This window comes from Drosophila willistoni (genome assembly GCF_018902025.1).
Source record: "Drosophila willistoni isolate 14030-0811.24 chromosome 2L unlocalized genomic scaffold, UCI_dwil_1.1 Seg196, whole genome shotgun sequence".
Classification (NCBI taxonomy): domain Eukaryota; kingdom Metazoa; phylum Arthropoda; class Insecta; order Diptera; family Drosophilidae; genus Drosophila; species Drosophila willistoni.
The window spans coordinates 5,542,384-5,567,287 of NW_025814048.1; the positions used below are offsets into that span (position 1 = coordinate 5,542,384).

General features: G+C 35.5%; 6 protein-coding genes across 6 annotated transcripts; all 6 read left to right on the plus strand.

Moving 5' to 3' along the window:
* Nucleotides 1–760: 760 nt before the first annotated feature.
* On the plus strand, nucleotides 761–4,282 carry LOC6640069 (putative inorganic phosphate cotransporter). The gene is made up of 4 exons (XM_002063262.3): nucleotides 761–827; nucleotides 2,513–2,649; nucleotides 2,729–3,814; nucleotides 3,879–4,282. The coding sequence occupies exons 1-4, from the start codon at nucleotides 806–808 to the stop codon at nucleotides 4,116–4,118; spliced, it is 1,485 nt and encodes a 494-aa protein (XP_002063298.1). The 5' UTR covers nucleotides 761–805; the 3' UTR covers nucleotides 4,119–4,282.
* A 7-nt stretch (nucleotides 4,283–4,289) lies between these two features.
* On the plus strand, nucleotides 4,290–6,717 carry LOC111519862 (putative inorganic phosphate cotransporter). Its single transcript, XM_023182174.1, has 5 exons — nucleotides 4,290–4,423; nucleotides 4,492–4,637; nucleotides 4,713–4,849; nucleotides 5,357–6,421; nucleotides 6,502–6,717. The coding sequence occupies exons 2-5, from the start codon at nucleotides 4,616–4,618 to the stop codon at nucleotides 6,715–6,717; spliced, it is 1,440 nt and encodes a 479-aa protein (XP_023037942.1). The 5' UTR covers nucleotides 4,290–4,423; nucleotides 4,492–4,615.
* A 1,445-nt stretch (nucleotides 6,718–8,162) lies between these two features.
* On the plus strand, nucleotides 8,163–9,406 carry LOC6640067 (putative inorganic phosphate cotransporter). Its single transcript, XM_023182173.1, has 2 exons — nucleotides 8,163–9,116; nucleotides 9,197–9,406. Exons 1-2 carry the CDS (start codon nucleotides 8,163–8,165, stop codon nucleotides 9,404–9,406), a joined length of 1,164 nt encoding a protein of 387 aa, XP_023037941.1.
* Nucleotides 9,407–10,598: 1,192 nt separating this feature from the next.
* Nucleotides 10,599–14,723, plus strand: LOC6640208 (putative inorganic phosphate cotransporter). The gene is made up of 5 exons (XM_023182172.1): nucleotides 10,599–11,097; nucleotides 12,435–12,571; nucleotides 13,409–14,126; nucleotides 14,244–14,473; nucleotides 14,556–14,723. The coding sequence occupies exons 1-5, from the start codon at nucleotides 10,599–10,601 to the stop codon at nucleotides 14,721–14,723; spliced, it is 1,752 nt and encodes a 583-aa protein (XP_023037940.1).
* Nucleotides 14,724–15,008: 285 nt separating this feature from the next.
* On the plus strand, nucleotides 15,009–19,102 carry LOC6640207 (putative inorganic phosphate cotransporter). Its single transcript, XM_002063258.3, has 4 exons — nucleotides 15,009–15,030; nucleotides 16,285–16,421; nucleotides 16,491–17,564; nucleotides 18,817–19,102. Exons 1-4 carry the CDS (start codon nucleotides 15,009–15,011, stop codon nucleotides 19,030–19,032), a joined length of 1,449 nt encoding a protein of 482 aa, XP_002063294.1. The 3' UTR covers nucleotides 19,033–19,102.
* Nucleotides 19,103–19,982: 880 nt separating this feature from the next.
* Nucleotides 19,983–22,031, plus strand: LOC6640206 (putative inorganic phosphate cotransporter). Its single transcript, XM_002063257.4, has 3 exons — nucleotides 19,983–20,230; nucleotides 20,311–21,384; nucleotides 21,513–22,031. The coding sequence occupies exons 1-3, from the start codon at nucleotides 20,072–20,074 to the stop codon at nucleotides 21,789–21,791; spliced, it is 1,512 nt and encodes a 503-aa protein (XP_002063293.1). The 5' UTR covers nucleotides 19,983–20,071; the 3' UTR covers nucleotides 21,792–22,031.
* The last annotated feature ends 2,873 nt before the right edge of the window (nucleotides 22,032–24,904 follow it).

A 24,904-nucleotide genomic window follows, 5' to 3' on the forward strand; every position in this document is an offset into this window, starting at 1 on the left:
CGCAAATAGAAACTAATCAGATGTCATTTAACTACAAGTTCCGTTTCATGAAAATCCAGTTGACAACTTTCCCTTGTGGGTATCATTATAAGTGATCCTGAAGTGTAGAGATTAGAGAGCGCCATGCCAACGACATGCCGTTTAGGCAGACAAGTGCAAGGCGTGATGATAATAGTGTTTCGTATGATAAGACCCTAGGGAGCCAGGCAAGCCAGCGAGTCAGTGATAAGATTATACTCAAAACCCCATTACGTTGTTGTTCTTACCGAGCTTCAATTGACTTTGACATGCCAGAGGCTAGCTAGCTAGAAGAACAATGACGTCGCCTTGACATCTGGACAAATGGACAATTGGACATCTGGACACGGGTCTTTCCCTTTTCATCACTGACGTTGTAAACTATGCCAATCATTTGAATTTCACTTTCTTTGACGTACACAACCACACACACACCAAAATGATTCTGTCTGTCTTTTTCTCTATCTCTATCTCTGGCTATATCTCTCTTCGTCTCTCTCACAGCTGGGTATATCATATCGCTTGGTCTCTCTTTGTTTTGACTGTGATTTTGTGCGGACTGAGCTAAACCCAACTAAATCACTGCGTCCGCTTTTATTTTATTATTATGTTCGTGTTTCGTTTTTTTTTTCCATTATCGATATCGATGTTTTTGAAGTGCGCTGATTTCATGTCCATTAGGTGAGTTGTTGGACTACAAATGGGTAAGTGTCAAGCAAGTTGTCAGGCAGTCCAAGTTCGATCGCTGAAACCGAAACTCGTGTGAAATCGAAAACAAAATACTAAAATGACAGCGGAAATCAATAAGGGTTAGTAAACCTCCTTAAAACGTATCCTGAGACCTCTCAAAGTGAACTACAATAAGATGTTTTAGTTTTAGTGTGCATAACAAAAAGGATAATAATAGAATTGCGTAACTAAAGTTATAAAAACTCTAAAGAAAATTAAATGAAATGAAAAAAGTTCGGAAACTTCGTGCCATTGCATAAGCAAGGCAAAATGTCTTAAAAACTTCGAAATACCTACGAACCGTTAAGTTTATTTTTTCGCCACGTTTAGTTTTTTAAAGTAAGAATTTTTATTGGTCCTACTTATGTTTATGGATTGATAAAAAGATATTTGTTTAGCTTTACTTTACTATTATTTTAGATTATCATCAATTTAATTTTAAACGAAGCCTAAAAAGCTCTACCGTGATTCTAAAAAATTCACTGATTTAATGTAGCTTTTTATTTGACATGAAACTTATAACTTCTTTGAGACTTCAATGTTCATGTATTTTCTTTTAAAAGAATGATTTTATAATATATGATAAAAAGCATTGCAAGTTTCTTAAAAATATATAAAAATCGTAATTATTAAGATAATATCGAGGTAAAACTCGTTCAACGGGTCTACAAAAGTGGTCAGAAAACACATAAAATACAGACTAAAATGCATTAATTTTGTAATTAACTTATAAAGTGAATACTTATACAATTTATTGATATTTATCTATAATCCAATGAAAGGATTAAACAACAGGAAAATGAAATATATATAAATATAAGCCATTGTATGGAGAACATCTGTTTTTCGTTTTTTATAGCAAAAATGTTTCAGTTTTGTTATTTTCTGTTAATTAAACACTAATTAAATGTTTAAAATCACTCAAAAAATGTTTAAAATAATTCAAAAAATGACTTCAATGATTTTTGTATATAAACTCTTTAATGGTTGATAAAAGAAGTCATTATAGATAAAGTTTGATTTATTAGCTTTTAGAGAGAAACTTAGTTTCATCAGGTTGAAAATTTTACTTTCCACAGAATACTAGAATATTATACATATCTGCCTACTTATAAATTTTATAATTGATGTACAGATGTTATCTAAAGTATGTAGGTACTTGTGATAAAACAGTTTTCGCAATTGAAGTACATTAAAGGTAACAAAAAACATTGCCAAATAAAAAACAAAACAGCAACAAAAAAAAGTCACATGCTTCAAATAAAATTATTATTCTTTGTGGAAGTCTTCATACTTGAGACTATTAACTATATATGAGAAGTAGTCTCATATAATCTGAAATGGATTAAAAACTGTCTTAACAAAAATCCATAAAAGTCAGTTACCCAGGCAATTACCTCATTGCTATAAGTATTTGTCACCAATTTATAAATAATGCTTATTACGATCGTGACTTTTGGAAACAATAATTATTGAGTTGTAAATAAACAAATTAGAGCTTTGATTTAATTTATTGTATAATCGCGCATTATCGCCTAAACATTTAAGTGGAAGAATTGCAAAGTAATTCTTGATAATCGGGAAGCAACGGAAATCGCTTTCAAATTCGATTGAAAGAAGATTTATTACGTGATTAAAATTAGCCACAATTATGAATAAGAAACCAGTCTAGAGTAGATTAATTGAAGAGGTTTTCCCCATCAAAATAAAAAAATCAAATTAAATATATTTTTTTTTAAGATTCTAATCGTTTCTCTTTTGGCAGGACCCGCGTTGGGCCAAAGACATGTACAAGCCTTTTTGCTCTTCCTTTCCATTGTTTGCAATTATATGGCCAAATTTAATGTCGGTGTGGCAGTTGTGGCCATGACTGATTCCGAGAATACGAATCCTGATTTTCCAGTAAGTATTTAGAATAATTAGAAAGTAAATTTTTCCTTTATTTACACTTGGATTTGTTTTCTTGTTGTTGTTTTTTTAGGAATACGATTGGAATGAAATGGAACGTTCTTATATATTATCCAGTTTCTTTTGGGGTTATATAATGACTCAATTTCTTGGAGGTTGGCTATGTCGTCGCTATGGAGCAAGGATTACCATGTTTATATCGACCATTGGATCGGCTCTGTTGATCCTACTACCCCCAGTCTGTGTATCCTGGGGCGGTTGGGAGGCATATTGTGTGATTCGTGTGTGTCAGGGATTATTTCAGGGATTACTTTTCCCCTGCATACATGCCCATCTGGCCAATTGGTGTCCAGTGAATGAACGCAATCGTTTGGGAGCCTTGGCCAATACGGGCATTGATTGCGGCACTTTGGTGGCCATGTTTGTCAGTGGCCAATTGGCTGCCTCTAGCATGGGCTGGCCAGGAATTTTCTATATATCCAGTGTCTTTGGAATAGTTTGGTGTGTTGTCTGGTTAATTTTTGGTGCCAATACGCCAAGGGAATGCAAATTTATAAGCGAAGCGGAACTCAATTATATTGAAACTTCCATCAATGCGAATCGTAAGGAAGAAGAGGTTAAGGAAAAGAGTCGTATTCCTGTGCCATGGCGTGCCATATGGACATCTGTGCCATTTTGGGCTCTAATGATCGTAAGATGCTGTCAATCGTGGGGCTATTCGACACTTCAAACCGAAATGCCTGCCTATATGAATGGAGTTTTGCTGATGGATATGAAAAGTAATGCCATTTATTCGGCTCTACCCTATCTCACCTCTTGGGTGATGGCATTTGTATATTTAATTGTTTGCGATATATTATTGACCCGCAATATTATGTCTCTGACTGGCATACGTAAGACAGTCAACACGTTGGCTTTGTGGATTCCTGCCTTTGCCTTGATTGGCATTGGTTTCCTGGACAGCAATCAAAAGACATTGGCCATTGTCTTGATGTGTGCCGATGTGGGCATTAATGCTGGCTCCACAATCGGTAGTACCATCAATACTATAGATCTATCCCCAAATCATGCGGGTATTCTAATGGGCATAGTCAATACCGCGGCGAATGTGATACCCATTCTAACGCCTCTGTTGGTGGGCATCATAGTGAAAGATAATGTAAGTAACCATAAAATACAAAACTCTGTCTCTCTTTCTTTAGTAATTTTCTTTTTGATTTCAGCATGATCGTGTTCAATGGCAAATTGTTTTCATAATCTCAGCAGTGGTATTCTTTGTGGGCAATTTGGTTTATATTCTCTTTGGTCAAATGACAAATCAACCTTGGGATGCTGCTGATTTCTTAGATAAGACTCAAACAACAAAGTTGCAAGAGGAAGGCCAACAGGCCAAGGCCATTGAGGCCAGCGAAAATGCATCTAAAACCAGTGATAATAATGTCGAAAAGACTGAAACCAGTTGAGAATTATAACGGCATAGACCTTAAATGGCATTTTACACACTTTTATGTGAATAATAATCTAAGTAAACTATTAACGGCTGGGCCGGTCCATCATACATTTGTACGTTCATATACATACCTAATCTATAGAAATTCTTATAATACATAATTAACTTTAGAAAACCAACAACAAAATGATTTATCTTTACTAAGATAAGCTATTATCAATTTGCTTATCTTAGTAAAGTGCTTAATCTCTGAGAGGGAGATTATTTTGGGCAGTCCGGGTCGAACGAGCTTGCGAATCGGACGTGCTAATTGACAGTGTAAGGATTAAGAAATAAATATAGATTTGCATTCATACATATATTAAACCCGAATCAATCTATTACAGTGAAATAAAACATATCAGAATATATGAATGGAACTTTTATTATACAGCGAATGATTTAAAATCCAAAAACTTAATTCATTACGCCTCGATTCACGTATCAGACAATCAGGTGACAAATAGCAAAATGCGTGACGCTCCAATTAAAGGTAAAACCAAAAAGACTGATTGGGTTTGAGGCTTAAATACAAGAATTAACTAACAATAAAAATAATCATTATTAGGACCCCTAATCGGAGTGCGACATCTACAGATTGGACTTTTATTTATGTGTATTTTCGTATCAAATTTCTCCAATGTGAATGTGGCAATTTCTTTGGTGGCCATGACGGATGCAGCTTCGGCAAATCCAAATCATAACGTGAGTTAGTAACTTTATATTAGAGTAAATTCAATACGACTGATAGGATTCCGAATATTTGTGTATCGTTATCACTATTTAATCAGACTTCAAGCATAAATTTGCGGGTTTTCAGTTCATATAGAATAGAAAGATATAGGAACATGTCAGACCGATCTGCTCGGATAAGCGAATATTACGAATCTTTGTAAAATTACAACACTACCTTGGTTTAAATTGTAAGAGAAAATGTTTATAGGCGGATAGAACCAGATTAGGAGACGGAGACCTCAATTTACAGCATAGAATATAACAAAGTGAATGTTTTAGAAGTTAGATATCGGCGATATTCAAGATAAACCAAATAAATCGAGCTTTCTTCTATATACTAAGAAATATCTAATTGGTTTTTATGATACTTTCCTGCTTTAAAATATTGTTTAGAGAACAAAGAGGCAGTATTTTTTGACTAGACTAAGAATAATCTTTCATCTAACATTAATTTTGTTCTTCTCTCCTTTTCGATAGGAATTCGATTGGTCTGAAACGGAAAAATCATATATCTTATCCAGTTTTTATTGGGGAAATATAATGACTCAGCTTTTAGGTGGCTACTTTTGTCGGTTTTTTGGCGTTAAAATGGTTTTGTTCGTAAGCATCCTAGTCTACTGCATTTTGGTGTTGGTAACACCTGTCACTGTGACGTGGGGCAGTTGGCAAGCCTTTGTTGTCATTCGTGTCCTAATGGGCGCCTTTAATGGAGTCTTGGTGCCAGGAGTACAACAACATTTGGCCAATTGGTCACCGAAAGAGGAGCGTACACGTCTTGGAGCATTTACCTATACGGCGTTTGATTTTGGCTCGATTTGTGCCATGTTTTTCAGTGGTTTGATAGCCACTAGTCCATGGGGTTGGCCTGGGATATTTTATGTGGCCGGCAGTTTCAATCTTTCATGGTGCATACTTTGGTTAGCCTTTGGAGCCAATAATCCTGGTGTATCCAAGTGTATTGGGGAAAAAGAATCTGCGTATATATTAAGATCCCAACCAGCCAAGGATTCAGCAAAAATACCCATACCCTGGAGGGCCATCTTCAGCTCAATACCCTTTATAGCGCTGCTAATCACACGTTGCTGTGGTACGTGGGGTGTTACGATACTGCAAACAGAAATACCCTCATATTTGGGTTATGTATTAGAAATGAATATCAAACAGAATGCTTTATACTCGGCATTACCATTCCTTGGCATGTTTATATTAAGCTATGTTTATTTAGTCTTAGCTGATTTAATATTAGGTCGACAATGTTTAACATTATCCCAATTGCGTAAGACTATCAATACTGTGGCCTTTTGTACGCCAGCATTAAGTTTACTTGGCATGAGTTTTATCGGTGTTGAGCATAGGACTTGGGCCATTATCTTAATGACTTTGGGACAAAGTGCCAAAAGTGGGGCTACTATTGGAAGTGCATTAAACTCAATTGATTTATCACCGAATCATGCTGGCATTATCACCGGAATCCTTAGTACTTCAAATGCTTTGGTATCGCTTTGTGCACCCCTCTTGGCGGGTGTAATCATAACAGATGTGGTGAGTATACAAATAAATATACGCGTATATATTCAGGCTCATCACTTGATAACATATAACTGACTTTTGTTTGATTGTAGAGCAATCGTTCACAATGGCAAATTGTCTTTGGAATCACCGCCTTTATCTATATTAGCGGTAGTTTAATTTATATCAAGTGGGGCTCAACGGAAACTCAACCCTGGAATGATGTGGATTACCTCAAGACAGCAGAGGAAATGAGACCTCAGCCAAGTAGACAGATGTTGTCTGATGTCAGTCAATATGTCAATACTCAAGATTCTTTCAAAAAATAAAAGCTCAATTATTTTTGTAAACTTTTTTTACTCTATTAAATTATTTTGGTTTGCCTCTTTCTTATATCAAAAAGACTGAAACCAGTTGAGAATTATAACGGGATAGACCTTAAATGGCATTTTACGCACGTTTATGTGAATAATAATCTAAGTAAACTATTAACGGCTGGCCGGACCATCATACATCTGTACGTTCATATATATAGTTAATCTATAGAAATTCTTATAATAAATAATTAACTTTAGAAAACCAACAACAAAATGATTTAAGTTTTCCTATTATCGGTTGGCTTATCTTACTATTTGTCGAAAGGGTTTCTAATAGTTGTGGAAAAATACTAAAGCAGGCTTGATCACTGAAGACGAAAGTGCTCAATCTCTCAGAGAGAGATTAGTTTGGTCAGTCTGGGACGAACGAGCTTGCGAATCAGACGTGCTAATTGACAGTGTAAGGATTAAGAAATAAATATAGATTTGCATTCATACATATATTAAACCCGAATCAATCTATTACAGTAAAATAAAACATATCACAATAAATGAATGGAACTTTTATTGGCGATACAGAGAACAATTTAAAAGCCAAAAACTTAATTCATTACGCCTCGATTGATGTACTAGGCAGGCAGGTGACAAATAGCAAAATGTGTGACGCTCCAGTTAAAGGTAAAACCAAAAAGACTGATGGATTTGGGTCCTTAAATACAAGAATTAACTAACAATAAAAATAATCATTATTAGGACCCCTAATCGGAGTGCGACATCTACAGATTGGACTTTTATTTATGTGTATTTTCGGATGCATGACGGATGCAGCTTCGGCAAATCCAAATCAAAAGGTGAGTTAGAAATTAAGAGCATAAACAGTGTAAAGTGGTCATATTAGTTCAAATTCAATTCGACTGATAGGATGACTTCAAGCATAATGTTTTCGTGTTTACAGTTCATATAAAATAGAAAGATATACGAACATGTCAGACCGATCTGCTCGGATAAGCGAATATTACGAATCTTTGTAAAATTACAACACTACCTTGGTTAAATTGTAAGAGAAAATGTTTATAGGCGGATAGCGCCAGATTAGGCGACGGAGAACTCAATTTACAGTATAGAATATAACAAAGTGAATGTTATAGAAGTTAGATATCGGCGATATCCAAGATAAACTAAATAAATCGAGCTTTCTTCTATATACTAAGAAATATCTAATTGGTTTTTATGATACTTTCCTGCTTTAAAATATTGTTTAGTGAACAAAGAGGCAGTATTTTTTAACTAGACTAAGAATAAGCTTTCATCTAACATTAATTTTGGTTTTCTTTCTTTTTCGACAGGAATTCGATTGGTCTGAAACGGAAAAATCATATATCTTATCCAGTTTTTATTGGGGAAATATAATGACTCAGCTTTTGGGTGGCTACTTTTGTCGGTTTTTTGGCGTTAAAATGGTTTTGTTCGTAAGCATTCTAGTCTACTGCATTTTGGTATTGGTAACACCTGTTACTGTGACGTGGGGCAGTTGGCAAGCCTTTGTTGTCATTCGTGTCCTAATGGGCGCCTTTAATGGAGTCTTGGTGCCAGGAATACAACAGCATTTGGCCAATTGGTCACCGAAAGAGGAGCGTACACGTCTTGGAGCATTTACCTATACGGCGTTTGATTGTGGTGCGATTTGTGCCATGTTTGTCACTGGTTTGATAGCCACTAGTCCATGGGGTTGGCCTGGCATTTCTTATGTGGGCGGCAGTTTGGGTCTTTCATGGTGCATACTTTGGTTAGCCTTTGGAGCCAATAATCCTGGTGTATCCAAGTGTATTGGGGAAAAAGAATCTGCCTATATATTAAGATCCCAACCAGCCAAGGATTCAGCAAAAATACCCATACCCTGGAAGGCCATCTTCTGTTCAACACCCTTCATAGCGCTGGTAGTCACACGTTGCTGTGGTATGTGGGGTAGTACGATACTGCAAACAGAAATACCCTCATATTTGGGTTATGTATTAGAAATGAATATCAAACAGAATGCTTTATACTCGGCATTACCATTCCTTGGCATGTCTATATTAAGCTATGTTTATTTATTGTTAGCTGATTTAATATTAGGTCGACAATGTTTAACATTATCCCAATTACGTAAGACTATCAATACTGTGGCCTATTGCACTCCAGCATTAAGTTTACTTGGCATGAGTTTTATCGGTGTTGAGCATAGGACTTGGGCCATTATCTTAATGACTTTGGGACAAAGTGCCAAAAGTGGGGCTACTATTGGAAGTGCATTAAACTCAATTGATTTATCACCGAATCATGCTGGCATTATCACCGGAATCCTTAGTACTTCAAATGCCTTGGTATCGCTTTGTGCACCCCTCTTGGCGGGTGTAATCATAACAGATGTGGTGAGTATACAAATAAATATACGCGTATATATTCAGGCTCATCACTTGATAATATATAACTGATTTTTTTTTGATTGCAGAGCAATCGTTCACAATGGCAAATTGTCTTTGGAATCACCGCCTTGATCTATATTAGCGGTAGTTTAATTTATATCAAGTGGGGCTCAACGGAAACTCAACCCTGGAATGATGTGGATTACCTCAAGAGAGGAGTTTATATAGAGCCAAGTAGACAGATGTTGGCTGAGGTCAGTCAATATGGCAATACTCAAGATTCTTTCACAAAATAAAAGCTCAATTATTTTTGTATACTTTTTTTACTCTATTAATTTATTTTGACTGAAACTAGTTAAGAATTATAACGGCATTGACCTTAAATGGCATTTTACGCACGTTTATGTGAATAATAATCTAAGTAAACTATTAACGGTTGGCCGGACCATCATACATCTGTACGTTCATATATATAGTTAATCTATAGAAATTCTTATAATAAATAATTAACTTTAGAAAACCAACAACAAAATGATTTAAGTTTTCCTATTATCGGTTGGCTTATCTTACTATTTGTCGAAAGGGTTTCTAATAGTTGTGGAAAAATACTGAAGCAGGCTTGATCACTGAAGACGGGAGTGCTTAATCTCTCAGAGAGAGATTAGTTTGGTCAGTCTGGGTCGAACGAGCTTGCGAATCAGACGTGCTAATTGACAGTGTAAGGATTAAGAAATAAATATAGATTTGCATTCATACATGACAAATAGCAAAATGTGTGACGCTCCAGTTAAAGGTAAACCCAAAAAGACTGATGGATTTGGGTCCTTATATTCAAGAATGAACTAATAATAAAATAATTATTAGGACCCCTAATCGGAGTGCGACATCTACAGATTGGACTTTTATTTATGTGTATTTTCGTATCAAATTTCTCCAATGTTAATGTGGCAATTTCTTTGGTGGCCATGACGGATGCAGCTTCGGCAAATCCAAATCAAAAGGTGAGTTAGAAATTATGTGCATACATAGTGTAAAGAGGTCATATTAGTTCAAATTCAATTCGTCTGATAGGATGACTTCAAGCATAATTTTTCGTGTTTACAGTTCATATAAAATAGAAAGATATACGAACATGTCAGACCGATCTGCTCGGATTCATTATCAAAGTAGATGTTATAGAAGTTAGATATCGGCGATATTCAAGATAAACTAGATAAATCGAGCTTTCTTCTATATACTAAGAAATATATAATTGGTTTTCATCATACCTTCTTGCTTTAAAATATTGTTTAGAAAACAAAGAGGCAGTATTTTTTGACTAGACTAAGAATAATCTTTCATCTAACATTAATTTTGTTCTTCTCTCGTTTTCGATAGGAATTCGATTGGTCTGAAACGGAAAAATCATATATCTTATCCAGTTTTTATTGGGGAAATGTAATGACTCAGCTTTTGGGTGGCTACTTTTGTCGGTTTTTTGGCGTTAAAATGGTTTTGTTCGTAAGCATCTTAGTCTACTGCATTTTGGTATTGGTAACACCTGTTACTGTGACCTGGGGCAGTTGGCAAGCCTTTGTTGTCATTCGTGTCCTAATGGGCGCCTTTAATGGAGTCTTGGTGCCAGGAATACAACAACATTTGGCCAATTGGTCACCGAAGGAGGAGCGTACACGTCTTGGAGCATTTACCTATACGGCGTTTGATTGTGGTGCGATTTGTGCCATGTTTGTTACTGGTTTGATAGCCACTAGTCCATGGGGTTGGCCTGGCATTTCTTATGTGGGCGGCAGTTTGGGTCTTTCATGGTGCATACTTTGGTTAGCCTTTGGAGCCAATAATCCTGGTGTATCCAAGTGTATTGGGGAAAAAGAATCTGCGTATATATTAAGATCCCAACCAGCCAAGGATTCAGCTAAAATACCCATACCCTGGCGGGCCATCTTCAGTTCAACACCTTTTATAGCGCTAGTAGTCACACGTTGCTGTGGTATGTGGGGTAGTACGATATTGCAAACAGAAATACCCTCATATTTGGGTTATGTATTAGAAATGAATATCAAAGAGAATGCTTTCTATTCTGCATTACCATTTCTTGGCATGTCTATATTAAGCTATGTTTATTTATTGTTAGCTGATTTAATATTAGGTCGACAATGTTTAACATTATCCCAATTGCGTAAGACTATCAATACTGTGGCATATTGTACGCCAGCATTAGGTTTACTTGGCATGAGTTTTATCGGTGTTGAGCATAGGACTTGGGCCATTATCTTAATGACATTGGGACAGAGTGCCTTTAGTGGGGCTACTGTAGGATGTGCATTAAACACAATTGATTTGTCACCGAATCATGCTGGCATTACCACCGGAATCCTTAGTACTTCAAATGCTTTGGTATCGCTTTGTGCACCCCTCTTGGTGGGTGTAATCATAACAGATGTGGTGAGTATACAAATAAATATACGCGTATATATTCAGGCTCATCACTTGATAACATATAACTGATTTTTATTTGATTATAGAGCAATCGTTCACAATGGCAAATTATCTTTGGAATCACCGCCTTGATCTATATTGGCGGTAGTTTAATTTTTATCAAGTGGGGCTCAACGGAAACTCAACCCTGGAATGATGTGGATTACCTCAAGAGAGGAGTTTATATAGAGCCAAGTAGACAGATGTTGGCTGAGGTCAGTCAATATGGCAATACTCAAGATTCTTTCACAAAATAAAAGCTCAATTATTTTTGTATACTTTTTGCCTTTCTCTTATATCAAAAAGACGGAAACCAGTTGAGAATTATAACAACATTGACCTTAAATAATATTTTACACACTTTTATGTGAACAATAATCTAAGTAAACTATTAACAGCTGGGCCGTTACATACGTTTTCTGTATACATTTGTATAGTTAATCTATAGAAATTCTTATAATAAATATTTAACTTTAGGAAACCAACAACAGAATGTTTTCCGTTTTCCTATTATCGGTAAGCTTATCTTTTTATTTGTTCGACATGTTTCTAATACTTGTGGAACACCACCCACCCACCGACTCAATGCCATTAATTAAAAGTACCTACCTTTTAAAATAAAACATATCAGAAGATATGAATGAAACTTTTATTGGCGATACAGCGAACGATTTAAAACCAAAAAAACAATTCATTACGCCTCGATTGACGTACCTGGCAGGCAGGTGACAAATAGCAAAATGTGTGACGCTCCAATTAAAGGTAAAACCAAAAAGATTGATGGGTTTGATCCAAGATTATCAGACTTAAATACAAGAATTAACTAATAATAAAAATAATAATTATTAGGGCCCCTAATCGGCGTGCGACATGTACAGATTGGACTTTTATTTATATGCATTTCGGTGTCATATTTCTCTAAGGTGAATGTGGCCATCTCTTTGGTGGCCATGACAGATGCAGCTTCTGCAAATCCAAATCAAAAGGTGAGTTGGAGTAATATAGTCTAGAATGATCATATTAGTTTGGATTTAACGCGACTGGTAGGACTCTGCAATTTTGTTTTATTATAGAATAAAAAAACATAAAAAATGAAAAAAAATTTTGTCATTTGTGCCAAAAGTCTTTTAAAAAATTAAGCAAAAGAGAACGGTAAAGTTATTTAGAATCTGTATTAAGCATCGATAAGAGGTGTGAAAATTCAAGAAGATGACTTTATAATTGTATGAGAAATATTGAAAGAAATCGCAGTTAACTACGAACAATCAGACCTATCGGATAAGATAATATTACGAATTTTTGAAATCCGCTTTAAACTTATTAACTATTCTTTAAGAAAAATTGTTTTTTATGCAAGAAAAAATGGAGATTCCTTAACCATTTTCAAAGTAGAATTTATAACTGTTCTTTAAATTTTTAAGGTTCTGTCGCGTTTTTTAAAATAGATAGATAGATAGTGTTGTTTTTTAACAGAAAATTTTCAAAGGCAGATGGAACCAGATTTTGAGAATTTGCAGCCTAGAATATCCAATAAATTTATTAAGGAACTCAACTGTGTATGTGCAATTCTTCAATAACTATATCAATATACCTAGACTCGAGGTTATGAAAGTTAAAAATCAGCGATATTCAAGATATCAATATCAGATTAGATATTTTTGTGTTTCAATGCTATGAATCGAGTGGGCAGAGCTTTCTGTTAAGTATTAAGAAATATCTAACTGATTTTGTCAAATCTTCTTGTTAAGAATTATTGTTTAGAGAACAAAGAGTCATTATTATTTCATTTAACATTAATTTTGGTTTTCTCTCCTTCTCGATAGGAATTCGATTGGTCTGCAGCGGAAAAATCATATATCTTATCCAGTTTTTATTGGGGCAATGTAATGACTCAGTTTTTGGGTGGCTACTTTTGTCGGTTTTTCGGCGTTAAAATGGTTTTGTTTGTAAGCACACTCATATACTCAATTTTGGTATTGGTAACACCCGTCACTGTGACCTGGGGCAGTTGGCAAGCCTTTGTTGTCATACGTGTCTTAATGGGCGCCTCTCAGGGCTTCTTGGTGCCAGGAATACAACAGCATTTGGCCAATTGGTCACCGAAAGAGGAGCGTACACGTCTTGGAGCATTTACCTATACGGCATTCGATTGTGGTTCGATTTGTGCCATATTAGCCACTGGTTTGATAGCCACTAGTCCATGGGGTTGGCCTGGGATTTCTTATGTGGCCGGCAGTTTGGGTCTTTCATGGTGTACAATTTGGTTAGCCTTTGGAGCCAACAATCCTGGTGTATCCAAGTGTATTGGGGAAATAGAATATGCCTACATATTGAAAGCACAACCAGCTAAGGATTCAGCAAAAATACCCATACCCTGGCGGGCCATCTTTACCTCAATACCCTTTATAGCGCTGCTGATCACACGTTGCTGTGGTATCTGGAGTGTTACGATATTGCAAACAGAAATACCCTCATATTTGGGATATGTATTAGAAATGAATATCAAACAGAATGCCTTATACTCGGCATTACCATTTCTTGGTATGTGGATATTAAGCTATGTTTACTTATTGTTAGCTGATTTGATATTAGGTCGACAATGTTTAACTTTAACCCAATTGCGTAAGACTTTCAATACTGTGGCCTTTTGTGTGCCAGCATTAAGTTTACTTGGCATGAGCTTTCTCAGTGTCGAGCATAAGACTTGGGCCATTATCTTAATGACTTTGGGACAAAGTGCCTATAGTGGGGCTACTATAGGAAGTGCATTAAACTCAATTGATTTATCACCGAATCATGCTGGAATTATCACCGGAATTATCAATACTTCAAATGCCTTGGTGGCCCTTTGTGTACCCCTCTTGGTGGGTGTAATCATAACAGATGTGGTGAGTATACAAATAAATAAACGACTATATATATTCAGCCTTATCACTCGATAACTCTTAACTGATTTTTATTTGATTATAGAGCAATCGTTCACAATGGCAAATTATCTTTGGAATTACCGCCTTGATCTATATTTGCGGTAGTATAATTTATATCAAGTGGGGCTCAGCGGAAACTCAACCCTGGAACGATGTGGATTATCTTAAGAGAGGAGTTTATATACAGCCAAGTAGACAGATGTTGGCTTAGGTCAGTCAATATCTCAATACTCAAGAATCTTTTACAAAATAAAAGCTCAATTATTTTTGCATACTCTTTTGACTCTCTTAAATTATTTTGGGTTTGCTTTTCTCTTAAAACGGGGCTTATCCCAAAATATAATCGGTAATCAGTTAGATTAGAGTCCACAAACATAAATAAATTCTTTGGCTTTCTGATTAGAATCGCAGCCAATAGATGGGCTGATTTCATTTTGATTTCATTTATGCCATTTAGTTGGGTATTGCATTTTGAACCTAAGACGTGAGATCAACAATGACCGCAGAGTTACCCAAAGGTAATTAAATTTAAAGTGTGTTATTAATAAAAAAAAAGGCAGATGACTTAAATTCTCCAATTTGATATTGACAATATCCTTGTCATCGTTAGGTTTGACAATTTTAATAGAAATTGTTATTGAAACGGCGCCTACAATAAAACTCTACGTCGAGTGATTGTGAAACGTGTGGTCGAAATTTAATTTATACTTGTTTGAATCGGATAATGAGTAGTGTGATTGGTAAATACACTTAAACACAATCTATGACAACAATAAGTACTTTTAATAAATTTAACAAGCTTTCATGACCTTTTGTTGACTTTTTATGTCATCTTTTTGTTAATGAAAATAACCAAAAAGTTTCGAATAAAGTTTCGCTCCCTGATGGTATATAGCTGGACGAGATTCAAGTTAAGACCTTAGCGATTCTACTTTTTATTCAAATATTATAAATTATGTTCAAATTGTTTCAAAAAACGTTTCTTTCTTTCTGAATAGAGTTACAATCGTCATACCATATGTTCAACTCCAAAACTAGTTGAGAATTATAATTAAATGTAGCGCGAAAAGCAACAAAACCTTTTGCACACCCGAGTTTACGCTTTGTGTTAAAGAAACAAAATTTTTAAAAAACTTATAAATAGGGGAATTTTTCAATAGTCAACAACCAAACTATAATTTAGTAATTTTTATTTTAACATAACAATTTTGTTTCTTTTTAATACAGAAAGTTTTATCGATTTTGCTGTTGTAATTTGTATATCTAAGAACCAAAAAAAAAAGCCAAAAATTAAGGCATTAAACAATACCATGTAATCATCACCATACATACATATAATTAATATTTCTTTGTTGAGTGTAAATTTCATTACACTTTATATAGTTATTGAGTTTTAATAGTTTATAAGGTAAACAACCAAAACACCTCCCCCAACACCCTTCTGAGCACATTCCGCCACCGTTTGCTATAACTGATTACTAACCTACTTACATACATCTATAGGTATAGGGACAGAGAAAGTAATCAAATTGAACCTTGTTCGATTGTCTCCTTAAACTTGACACACTTAAGTTTCCATAGCCACGCGAATTCTGGTATAGTAGCCCTCAGACTGCCCATAAATCACTTAAGTTTTTAACGGGTATTTACAACCAAGATAACATGGTTTCAAGTGCCTTAAACATATCATTGTACTTCTGAATTGTTTGTTGTGAATGAGGCAACGAAAGAGGAAGTGATAAGAAGATTAAACTGAATTCAAAAATTTACAGGACCTACGCTGGGAATGCGGCATGTCCAGGTGTTGCTTATCTTTCTGGATATCACCGCCATCTATATGGTTCGCCTCAATGCAGGAGTCTGTGTGGTGGCCATGACAAATTCCGAGACTACCAATCCCAATTTTCCGGTAAGTTTATTGAACTTAAAATGTTATCTGTCAGTCGATAATTAGTTTGGTTTTTGATTCACTTTCTAGGAATACGATTGGACTGAATTGGAGAAATCGTATATATTATCGAGTTTTTTTTGGGGTTACATTTTTACACAATTCGCTGGTGGCTATCTGTGCAAAAAATTTGGTGTGAAAGTTGTCATGTTCTGGGGTACTTTTGGATCAGGAGTCTTTAGTGCTCTAACGCCTTTGTTCATTGGCTTTGGCGGCTGGCAGGCTTACTGTGGCATCAGAGTCCTACTTGGTGCTGCTCAAGGTGTGATCTTTCCGTGCATTCATCAGCATTTGGCACGATGGTCGCCACCAAAAGAACGCAATCGTTTAGGTGCTCTGAGTCACACGGGAATCGAGTGTGGCAATGTTTGTGCCATGTTTGTAAGCGGCATGATAGCTAAGAGCGCCATTGGCTGGCCAGGCATATCATATGTCTCAGCTGGTGTGGCCTTTACTTGGTGTCTGCTGTGGTACATTTTTGCAGCAAACAATGCCACCGAATCGCGTTTCATTAGCAATGCGGAGAGAGATTACATCGAGGGTTCATTAAAGCATAACGAAAGTTATCATAAAACTGTTCTAAAGATCCCTTGGTATGCCATTTTGACATCAAAACCCTTCATAGCCCTTCTCATTGCACGTTGTGCTGAGAACTGGGGCTTGAGTACATTGCAGGCGGAAATTCCATCGTATATGAACGGTGTCCTTGGTATGGATATCAAGAGTAATGCCTTCTTTTCGGCATTGCCCTTCTTGGCCATGTGGCTAATGTCATATGTGTATTTATTATCGGCGGATATATTGCTCAGTAAGGAGTTGCTATCATTGACTGCTCTGCGAAAGACCTTCAACTCACTTGCTTGCTGGATACCAAGTGCCACCTTAATTGGAATCGGTTTTCTGGATGCCGATCAAAAGACTCTCGCCATTATCCTGATGACCATCAGTGTGGGTGTGAATAGTGGTGCGACAATTGGTAGTTCACTCAATACCATCGATCTATCTCCAAATCATGCCAGCATATTGATGGGTATTGTGAATACAGCAGCGAATATTGTTCCCATTGCAACGCCATTGACCGTGGGAGTTATTGTGGACGAAAACGTAAGTAATGAAAAATGTCAAAGCTGAAAATTTATTGGTTGTTGTTTGCATACAACGTAACAACAATATTTGAAGCTTCTAATTTACTTATAAATTTGTTCGTTAATCCCAATGAACTAAGTTGATTTAGGATCGAAGTCATATAATGTTTGTTGGAAAATGGTTCAAAAGGTGTGGGAAGTCGAAATCTCAAATGTGTCGTATGTATAGCTCCAACTTGTTTTTAATTTGTTTGAAAAATTTCGAATAACACTGTCAAATTACTCTTATAGGAACCATCGAAAACTCATTTATGAAAGTCCATTATGCAGATGATTGCGAAAGTACAAGTCCTACTTTACTATTAGTATTTTTTAGAGCCTTGAAAATATTTAGAAACCTCGTATCTTGGGCCATGACGAAGTTCCTCGTATCTCGGGCCATGACGAAGTTCCTTAGGCAATTTATGCCGTCTAGTGTTTCGTTTGGAAAACCCTTTTACACCTTATCGATGTTCAGTGAAGTATAGCAACAATGGCTTTTAAACTGTAGAAAGATGCACTTACTTAGACAGATTATCCCTTGTTTTCAAGGTTATCGAAAACGTCTTTATCTCTGACATTCGAAGAGTAATAAAAAGTTTATTTAAATTTGGTCAAAAGACTGCAAAGCATAGAAGTAATCATCTTTGACCATTAAAAGAATCTATGCTCGATCAGAACGATTCAGCGATACTGCGAATATCAGAAGATCGTACTGATCAGCCGATCATACGACTATATCTTAAAGTTTCTATTGAAATGATCAGTAGTAAATCGAGATTTAGATTAATCCATCTTTTTCTTAAGCCATTTTGAGTCGTATTTTTAAATGTATCAAATGTATAAAGGAATGTTTAGAATATTAATGTAGAATGTTTTATATTTTTCGTCTATTGGTGTCTCGATAAGATACCTTTTAATATGTACATATATTTGCCGATAACTGCACCAAAAATATATATTAAGTTAATTTTTCGTAGATATAATTCCGTTTTTTGTTATTAGAAAGAAAATTAATAACAACGGCTTTGTTTCACGTAGGATCAAAATATATATGGGCACCTCTTTAATATATGTTTCGGTATAGTCTTTAATTTAGGGTTTATTAAGTTTTAATTTTGGCTGCGAGAAAAGTTTTCCTTCGAGACATTGAGGGACTTATCGACATCTACTTTCAAATCAAATATTTGTGCCCACAGCTGTCTCACAATTTATGTTTTATCTATTTACAGGAAAATCGTTCGCAATGGCAAATCGTATTCATAATATCAGCTGTGATATTCTTTGTGGGAAATTGCGTCTACTTGGCCTTTGGCACAGCGGAATGTCAGGAATGGGACGCAGACGATTATTTATTGCCAAAAGAACCAGAACTGGCAACAAAATCCGCTAAAAATGAAACACTCAATGAAAAAAAGGCACCCGCTACACTTGATTTCACTAGATAGTACTACAAGTCGTGTGTGTATATACCAGAACAAAGCAAAAAACAAAAAAAAACACTCTTTGAAGAGGTAATCAAGGTAGATTACCCATTTCACTTGAGTTTTTGTCGCAAAGAGTTTTTATTTTGTTTTTGTTGGATTTGATTCGACTCGACTCTAGTCGTGGCACTTATCGCCTTTGATTTTTGTATTAATTCTAATAAGAGGTCAATAAATTTTTTATAAACTTAATAAATACCAAAATATTATTTGTTGTTAATTTATACCTTATCGATTTATTATTTATTTAACTCAAAGCATCGCTTTATCAATGGTTAGCAGGGTGCTTTCCCATTGGTTTCTGTCCAATTAGATTAGAATCAGGGTAAAAAAAAGGGTAAATATATAGATTTCCAAACCAGCGACTATATATGCATGTATTTGTGATTATCATTCATTCAATTTTGTGGTCTATTTGTTTAGTTTCTTGAACTTGGCAAAAAACGTAATGTAAACGTGAGCTAAACACAAGCCATAAATCTGTCAACAAATAATAAATAACATCCATCGCACCGCAGTTGTTGTTACGGGAAGAGCGTTAATTGGAGGAGAAAATGCTGTTTTCTTTCTTTTTTTTTTTTTGAAAAATTCAAAACGTTCTATGTGAATCCAATAATAATAATAATAATAATATTTACAAAATCATACAATGGCGATTTAACGACAACGTCATTCCATCATTTTGAAAACAAAAGAGGTTTTTGCGTCAATTTCTGGAGTTTATTTGCTTAAAGATACTGTTTATTGGAGTACTCCCCCGTTTCGTCTATTTAATTTAATATGGAGGGCAAAATAGGTGAATGATTCGTGTATGTTCGTCTAGCCGAGAGCTTATTGTTTTAGAAGCACCGTGCAGTTGTATAAATGTTGCTAATACTAGTCACCTAGACCCAGAACCATTTCGTATACCAAACGGTGCAAATCGTCGAAAAATAAAGTAGCTCAACCTTGCGAAAAAACCGCAAAACACATCCACCCACACACACACACACACACAGACACTATGGGCTATAAGGAAAGTAAAGGTCCATGGATTGGTATACGACATTTGCAGTCACTTTTATTATTTTTGGGTCTCACCGTAATGCATATAGCCCGTTTGAATGTCAGTGTGGCCATTGTGGCCATGACAAATGCCGAATCGACCAACCCAAATTTTCCGGTAAGTTTTTTTGACAAAAGTGTTACAAAGTGCAATCAATTTACTGACGTGGGTTTCATTTGTTTTTCCATTGTTCGTAGGAATATGATTGGAATGAAGCCCACAAATCGTATATATTATCCAGTTTCTATTGGGGTTATATATTAACTCTATGTCCGGGTAGTTTTCTTTGTCGTCGCTTTGGAGCCAAAGTGGTTCTATTTATTGCCTGCTGTGGCACTGCAATCTTTAGCTTCATCACGCCATGGTCCATTTCGTGGGGAGGCTGGCAAGTGTTTTGCGCCATACGCATCATTCAGGGATTGTTCCAGGGTGTCATCTTCCCCTGTGTCACCGAACATTTGGCCATGTGGTCGCCGCCGGAGGAGAGAAATCGTTTGGGCGCCTTTAGTTACACGGGAACCGATTGTGGCACAGTGCTGGCCATGTTTATAAGTGGCATGATAGCCAAAGGATCTATGGGTTGGCCGGGCATATCGTATGTATCTGGTGCTCTGTGTGGTGCTTGGTGTATTCTCTGGTTGATATTCGCCTCGAATAATGCTCCCGAATCGAGATTTATTGGAGAAACGGAATGCAAGTACATTGAATCATCATTGGAGCACAATGAAGATTTCCATGACCGCACAATTCCCATTCCGTGGAGAGCAATTTGGACTTCGGTACCATTCTTGGCTCTCCTGGTAGCCAGATGCTCCGAAACCTATGGCCTGAGCACACTGCAAGCTGAAATCCCATCATATATGAATGGCGTATTGAATATGGATATTCAGAGTAATGCAGTATTCTCATCCTTGCCCTTCTTGGCCATGTGGTTGCTATCCTATGTCTATTTAATTGTGGCCGATATACTCCTGAAGAAGAAATGGCTTACCCTGACGTCAGTGCGTAAGGTGTTCAATACGCTTTCGTTCTGGATACCAGCTGGATGTCTCATTGCCATTGGTTTCCTCGATGAAGATCATAAAAATTTGGCCATTATCTTAATGACCCTGAGTGTTGGTGTAAATAGCGGTGCGACTATTGGCAGTTCTTTGAATACAATCGATCTATCACCCAATCATGCTGGCATTCTGATTGGTCTAAGTAATACAGTGGCAAATGTGATACCAATTTTAACTCCTCTGATTGCGGGTCTTATTGTTGTAGATGAGGTGAGTCAAAACGAGCTGGGAAAATCCAACCAGGAAGGTTCTCAAGAAAAAAAAAAAAAACCAAAAAACCAAAACAATTGACTAATCGTATGTTATTTATTTTGTTTTTCTTTTCTTTTTTTTTTTAGCACGATTCCGGGCAATGGCAAATTGTTTTCGGTTTGGCTGCAATAATATTCTTTGTGGGCAATTGCGTATTTCTCATTTGGGGCACAGCTGAGGCACAACCCTGGGATGCAGACGATTATCTAGAGCAAAACAAGAAAGATGTCGAAACAAATCAAAAAGAAACAAAGAAATCAAAATCATCACCAAAATTAGCCATAAAACCACCAATTGAACCTGTATTAGAACAACAAATAACGTGGCCCGAACGATATACGGCCAAACTCATCGATCCCGAGTGATTTAGAGCGGAAGCAGACATTAGTACTTAGTTAGACCAATTATATAAATACTTATATATTAGTATTAATCAGTATTAAAGTTATAAGCAGGTTGTAATTTATAAAAGAATTTCTGTCGTGGTGCTATTAACTCTATTTATAAGGCATGACATGTTTGTTGGTATGGTGCAAAGAGCTTAAGTAAATTATTTTCAATTGATTTCAATTGAATTGTTGTCAACACTCAATTTCTCAAAGAGTTCATGTTAATCTAATCTAATTTTTTTATTTTTTTTTTAATTTATTTTATAAATACTTGTGTACATTTAGTGTATATATATATAATATTAAACCAAGCACATCCGCCAGAACCATTGTCAATGGAGAGTCGAGTCGAGTCGAGACCATTGAAGTGGAGTGGAGTGCTTTGGCATGGGTCTGAAACCATTTGTGACAGCTGTTTGCTTGTGATACTCGAAAGTAATAAAATTTGTTGACTTATGTACCGTTTCTTTGTGCTGTTTCTTTATTTGCTGTTATTTGTTTCTTTAATTTTGACTAAAAGTGTGCAGCTTTCTATATATAAATATGAAAGAGCCAACGACAAGCCTCTCGTTGAGTTGCCACTATCTCTTGGTCTAACTATTATATATTATTTCATTCTATATATATAAATAATATATGTATATGTATATACATATTATATATCTAATCAGTTAGTTAATTTAGTGCCAATTATCATTTAACGATCGTACATACATATATATATATATATATATATATATATATATATATATATGTTTATATAGTACACGTTTAAGCAATCCTAATGTAATTAGCTCCACTCGTCTGGCCCCCATCCAGTCTCTGGCCATTGAGGTGAGTGTGTTTTATGTTTGTTCATTGATAAGCATTTGGTATTATTAGTCAGTCAGTTAGTCAGTAAGTCTAGCGGCTACCGTTTTGATATTATTTACCCCAGTCATTGTTATGGTTTCCCTAACTGTATAAATATATACAGTATATATCTGCAGCTCTCAATGTCCACTTATTGGCGTAGTCCCCCGCAATTGGTTGTTATGACTTGCAATTGTTAACTAACCAGTCAATAAACTCAATCGAAAGTCGTGTGTCATTTAACTGATCAGTTTTTTTTTTTGTTAAAACCTACGCCAAAAAAAAATGAGAAGGTAAAACGTCACATAAAACTTGATAATCTACGTTTTCGCAACAGCAAGATAGAGATAGCAAAATGCTAGAATGAGAAGGATGATCAAGATATATAAATAGAAAAAGAAGTTCAACACAAAAATAGTTTTGTTTAAATAATTACATTTACTTAGAAATACTTATACTTATATTTAGAATTACATTCTTCAGTTTATTCTTAAGTTTGAGTTAGGTAACTGTAGAAGATTTATTTTTAGAGTGGCAAAAGATAATGGTAAGCTATTTTTATCCAGAATGTTGTTGTTGTTCTGCTAAACTGAATGAAGAAGGTGCACAATTTTAGCCAATTCGAAAAAAAAGTCAATAATAAATAAAGACAAGAAAAATAACACACGGACAGCAAAGTCAACAAATTGTATTGCCTTCGAATATCTCAAACAGCTGTCACAAATGCAATACTGCAGATAAACTCATGTCTAGCCGTATGACTAACCCCGCTTAAATTCTTTAACCATTATTTTCTTCAGTCTTGTCATTGTATTACAGGCGTATATCTTGAGCAATTAAAGAAAAAACGTATATTTATATTTTTTGGCATCAGCCATTCTTGACTAGATAACTAGACTACATGAGCCAACTAAGCTTCCTTTCTTTGACTCATCGTTTCCTTTTTTCAGTGCTGAATGGTTTAACTTTATTTTGGACGAAAATAACTGGTTTGACTTATTTATCAGATAATAACAATAAGTAAAGGGTTTTTATTTTACTGATCACAGGCCAAGTTTCTAAGAGCTGCACTGAAACGGGAAATTCGGCCGAAGATATAAGATAAGTTTGATGATGGAAGTAAATTTCTACTATTTGTAAACGTTGTTTAGTCGTAAGATCGCTTATTGTCATTTTCCAAATTGTACATAACAGAAAACATTTTCAACGTTTCACAGTTGTCCCTACAAAAAGTATTGCACCTTTAAAAAACATTATTGTCTTATCCCCTTTAAGTCCCTTTATTTCTTGAGATAGTCTAGCAGAAATCACATGTTCTACATTAGCATTACCATGAAACCTTTGCTAAGCCCTATGACTTTTAGTATTTAAGTATAAAACTTAAAAGGATTCAAATTTCAGCAATTTTAGAATTTAAATAATAATTTAATTTAATTTATTTTTAGATTTTTAGCCAATTTCTTGGAATGAGCTTTTCTTTTCATTTATTGAGATTTATTGCCCACAGCTAAACATTTTTTTATTAAACTAATTAGTTCCTGGTTAATTCCGCTCCTTCTGATAGTTGTCAAGAAAGAGATTAGCCAAGTCTCTATCTGCCTCTACCCAATAACATATAAATTTCATTGTTATCTTTTAAACTCAATTTCCTTCCTGATAATAATATAGCCCTATCTTGTTTCTAACACGTTAAAAACTAAATTTTGTAAAGTATATTAAAGTTTACGCAGCCAGAAAGTATGCAACACAAATTTATACCCATACACCCATATCTACATATTGCGAATTTCATGTAGATATCTACATACCGCCAGAACGTTTATTCAATTCAAGATTTAGAAAATTTGTATTCTCAACCCAACCCCATAGTGGTCGAAATATTATTTTCAGCCCGAAAAATGGACAAGTTAAGAAAAACCATCTAAGTGATCTAGAAATTGTTCTTTTTCTGAGAGGAACCGATCCTCTGTACATTCGGGGTTTAATTACTTTTCAGTAGCTTATCAGAAACGTTCCATAAATTGTCTAGCAGGACAGTCCCATTCAATAATAAAGAAATGTTGTTAACAGTTTTCATTAAATTTACACTGATTTGTTGGCTAATCAATGCTTGAGCACGTTTTCTTTCCATTTCATCGATAGGGGGGGCCCAACCTAGAGAACCTCTTTTGATATTTTGGTTTTTCATGCATCTAGATTCCAGTTTGCAAGTTGTTTGCAGCAAACTTGGGGGATTT

Excerpts from the sequence above, each read along its gene's own strand:
- LOC6640069 (XM_002063262.3), top strand. The coding sequence starts at position 806 with ATGACAGCGGAAATCAATAAGG. Across the intron at positions 2,650-2,728 it reads ATACGAATCCTGATTTTCCA|GAATACGATTGGAATGAAAT; the intron begins GTAAGTATTTAG and ends TTGTTTTTTTAG. Across the intron at positions 3,815-3,878 it reads GCATCATAGTGAAAGATAAT|CATGATCGTGTTCAATGGCA; the intron begins GTAAGTAACCAT and ends TTTTGATTTCAG.
- LOC111519862 (XM_023182174.1), top strand. The coding sequence starts at position 4,616 with ATGCGTGACGCTCCAATTAAAG. Across the intron at positions 4,638-4,712 it reads GCGTGACGCTCCAATTAAAG|GACCCCTAATCGGAGTGCGA; the intron begins GTAAAACCAAAA and ends AATCATTATTAG. Across the intron at positions 6,422-6,501 it reads GTGTAATCATAACAGATGTG|AGCAATCGTTCACAATGGCA; the intron begins GTGAGTATACAA and ends GTTTGATTGTAG.
- LOC6640067 (XM_023182173.1), top strand. The coding sequence starts at position 8,163 with ATGGTTTTGTTCGTAAGCATTCTAGTCTACTGCATTTTGGTATTGGTA. Across the intron at positions 9,117-9,196 it reads GTGTAATCATAACAGATGTG|AGCAATCGTTCACAATGGCA; the intron begins GTGAGTATACAA and ends TTTTGATTGCAG.
- LOC6640208 (XM_023182172.1), top strand. The coding sequence starts at position 10,599 with ATGGTTTTGTTCGTAAGCATCTTAGTCTACTGCATTTTGGTATTGGTA. Across the intron at positions 11,098-12,434 it reads AGTAGTCACACGTTGCTGTG|GGCCCCTAATCGGCGTGCGA; the intron begins GTATGTGGGGTA and ends AATAATTATTAG. Across the intron at positions 14,127-14,243 it reads CTCGGCATTACCATTTCTTG|CATTAAGTTTACTTGGCATG; the intron begins GTATGTGGATAT and ends TTTGTGTGCCAG.
- LOC6640207 (XM_002063258.3), top strand. The coding sequence starts at position 15,009 with ATGACCGCAGAGTTACCCAAAG. Across the intron at positions 16,422-16,490 it reads CTACCAATCCCAATTTTCCG|GAATACGATTGGACTGAATT; the intron begins GTAAGTTTATTG and ends TTCACTTTCTAG. Across the intron at positions 17,565-18,816 it reads GAGTTATTGTGGACGAAAAC|GAAAATCGTTCGCAATGGCA; the intron begins GTAAGTAATGAA and ends ATCTATTTACAG.
- LOC6640206 (XM_002063257.4), top strand. The coding sequence starts at position 20,072 with ATGGGCTATAAGGAAAGTAAAGGTCCATGGATTGGTATACGACATTTG. Across the intron at positions 20,231-20,310 it reads CGACCAACCCAAATTTTCCG|GAATATGATTGGAATGAAGC; the intron begins GTAAGTTTTTTT and ends CATTGTTCGTAG. Across the intron at positions 21,385-21,512 it reads GTCTTATTGTTGTAGATGAG|CACGATTCCGGGCAATGGCA; the intron begins GTGAGTCAAAAC and ends TTTTTTTTTTAG.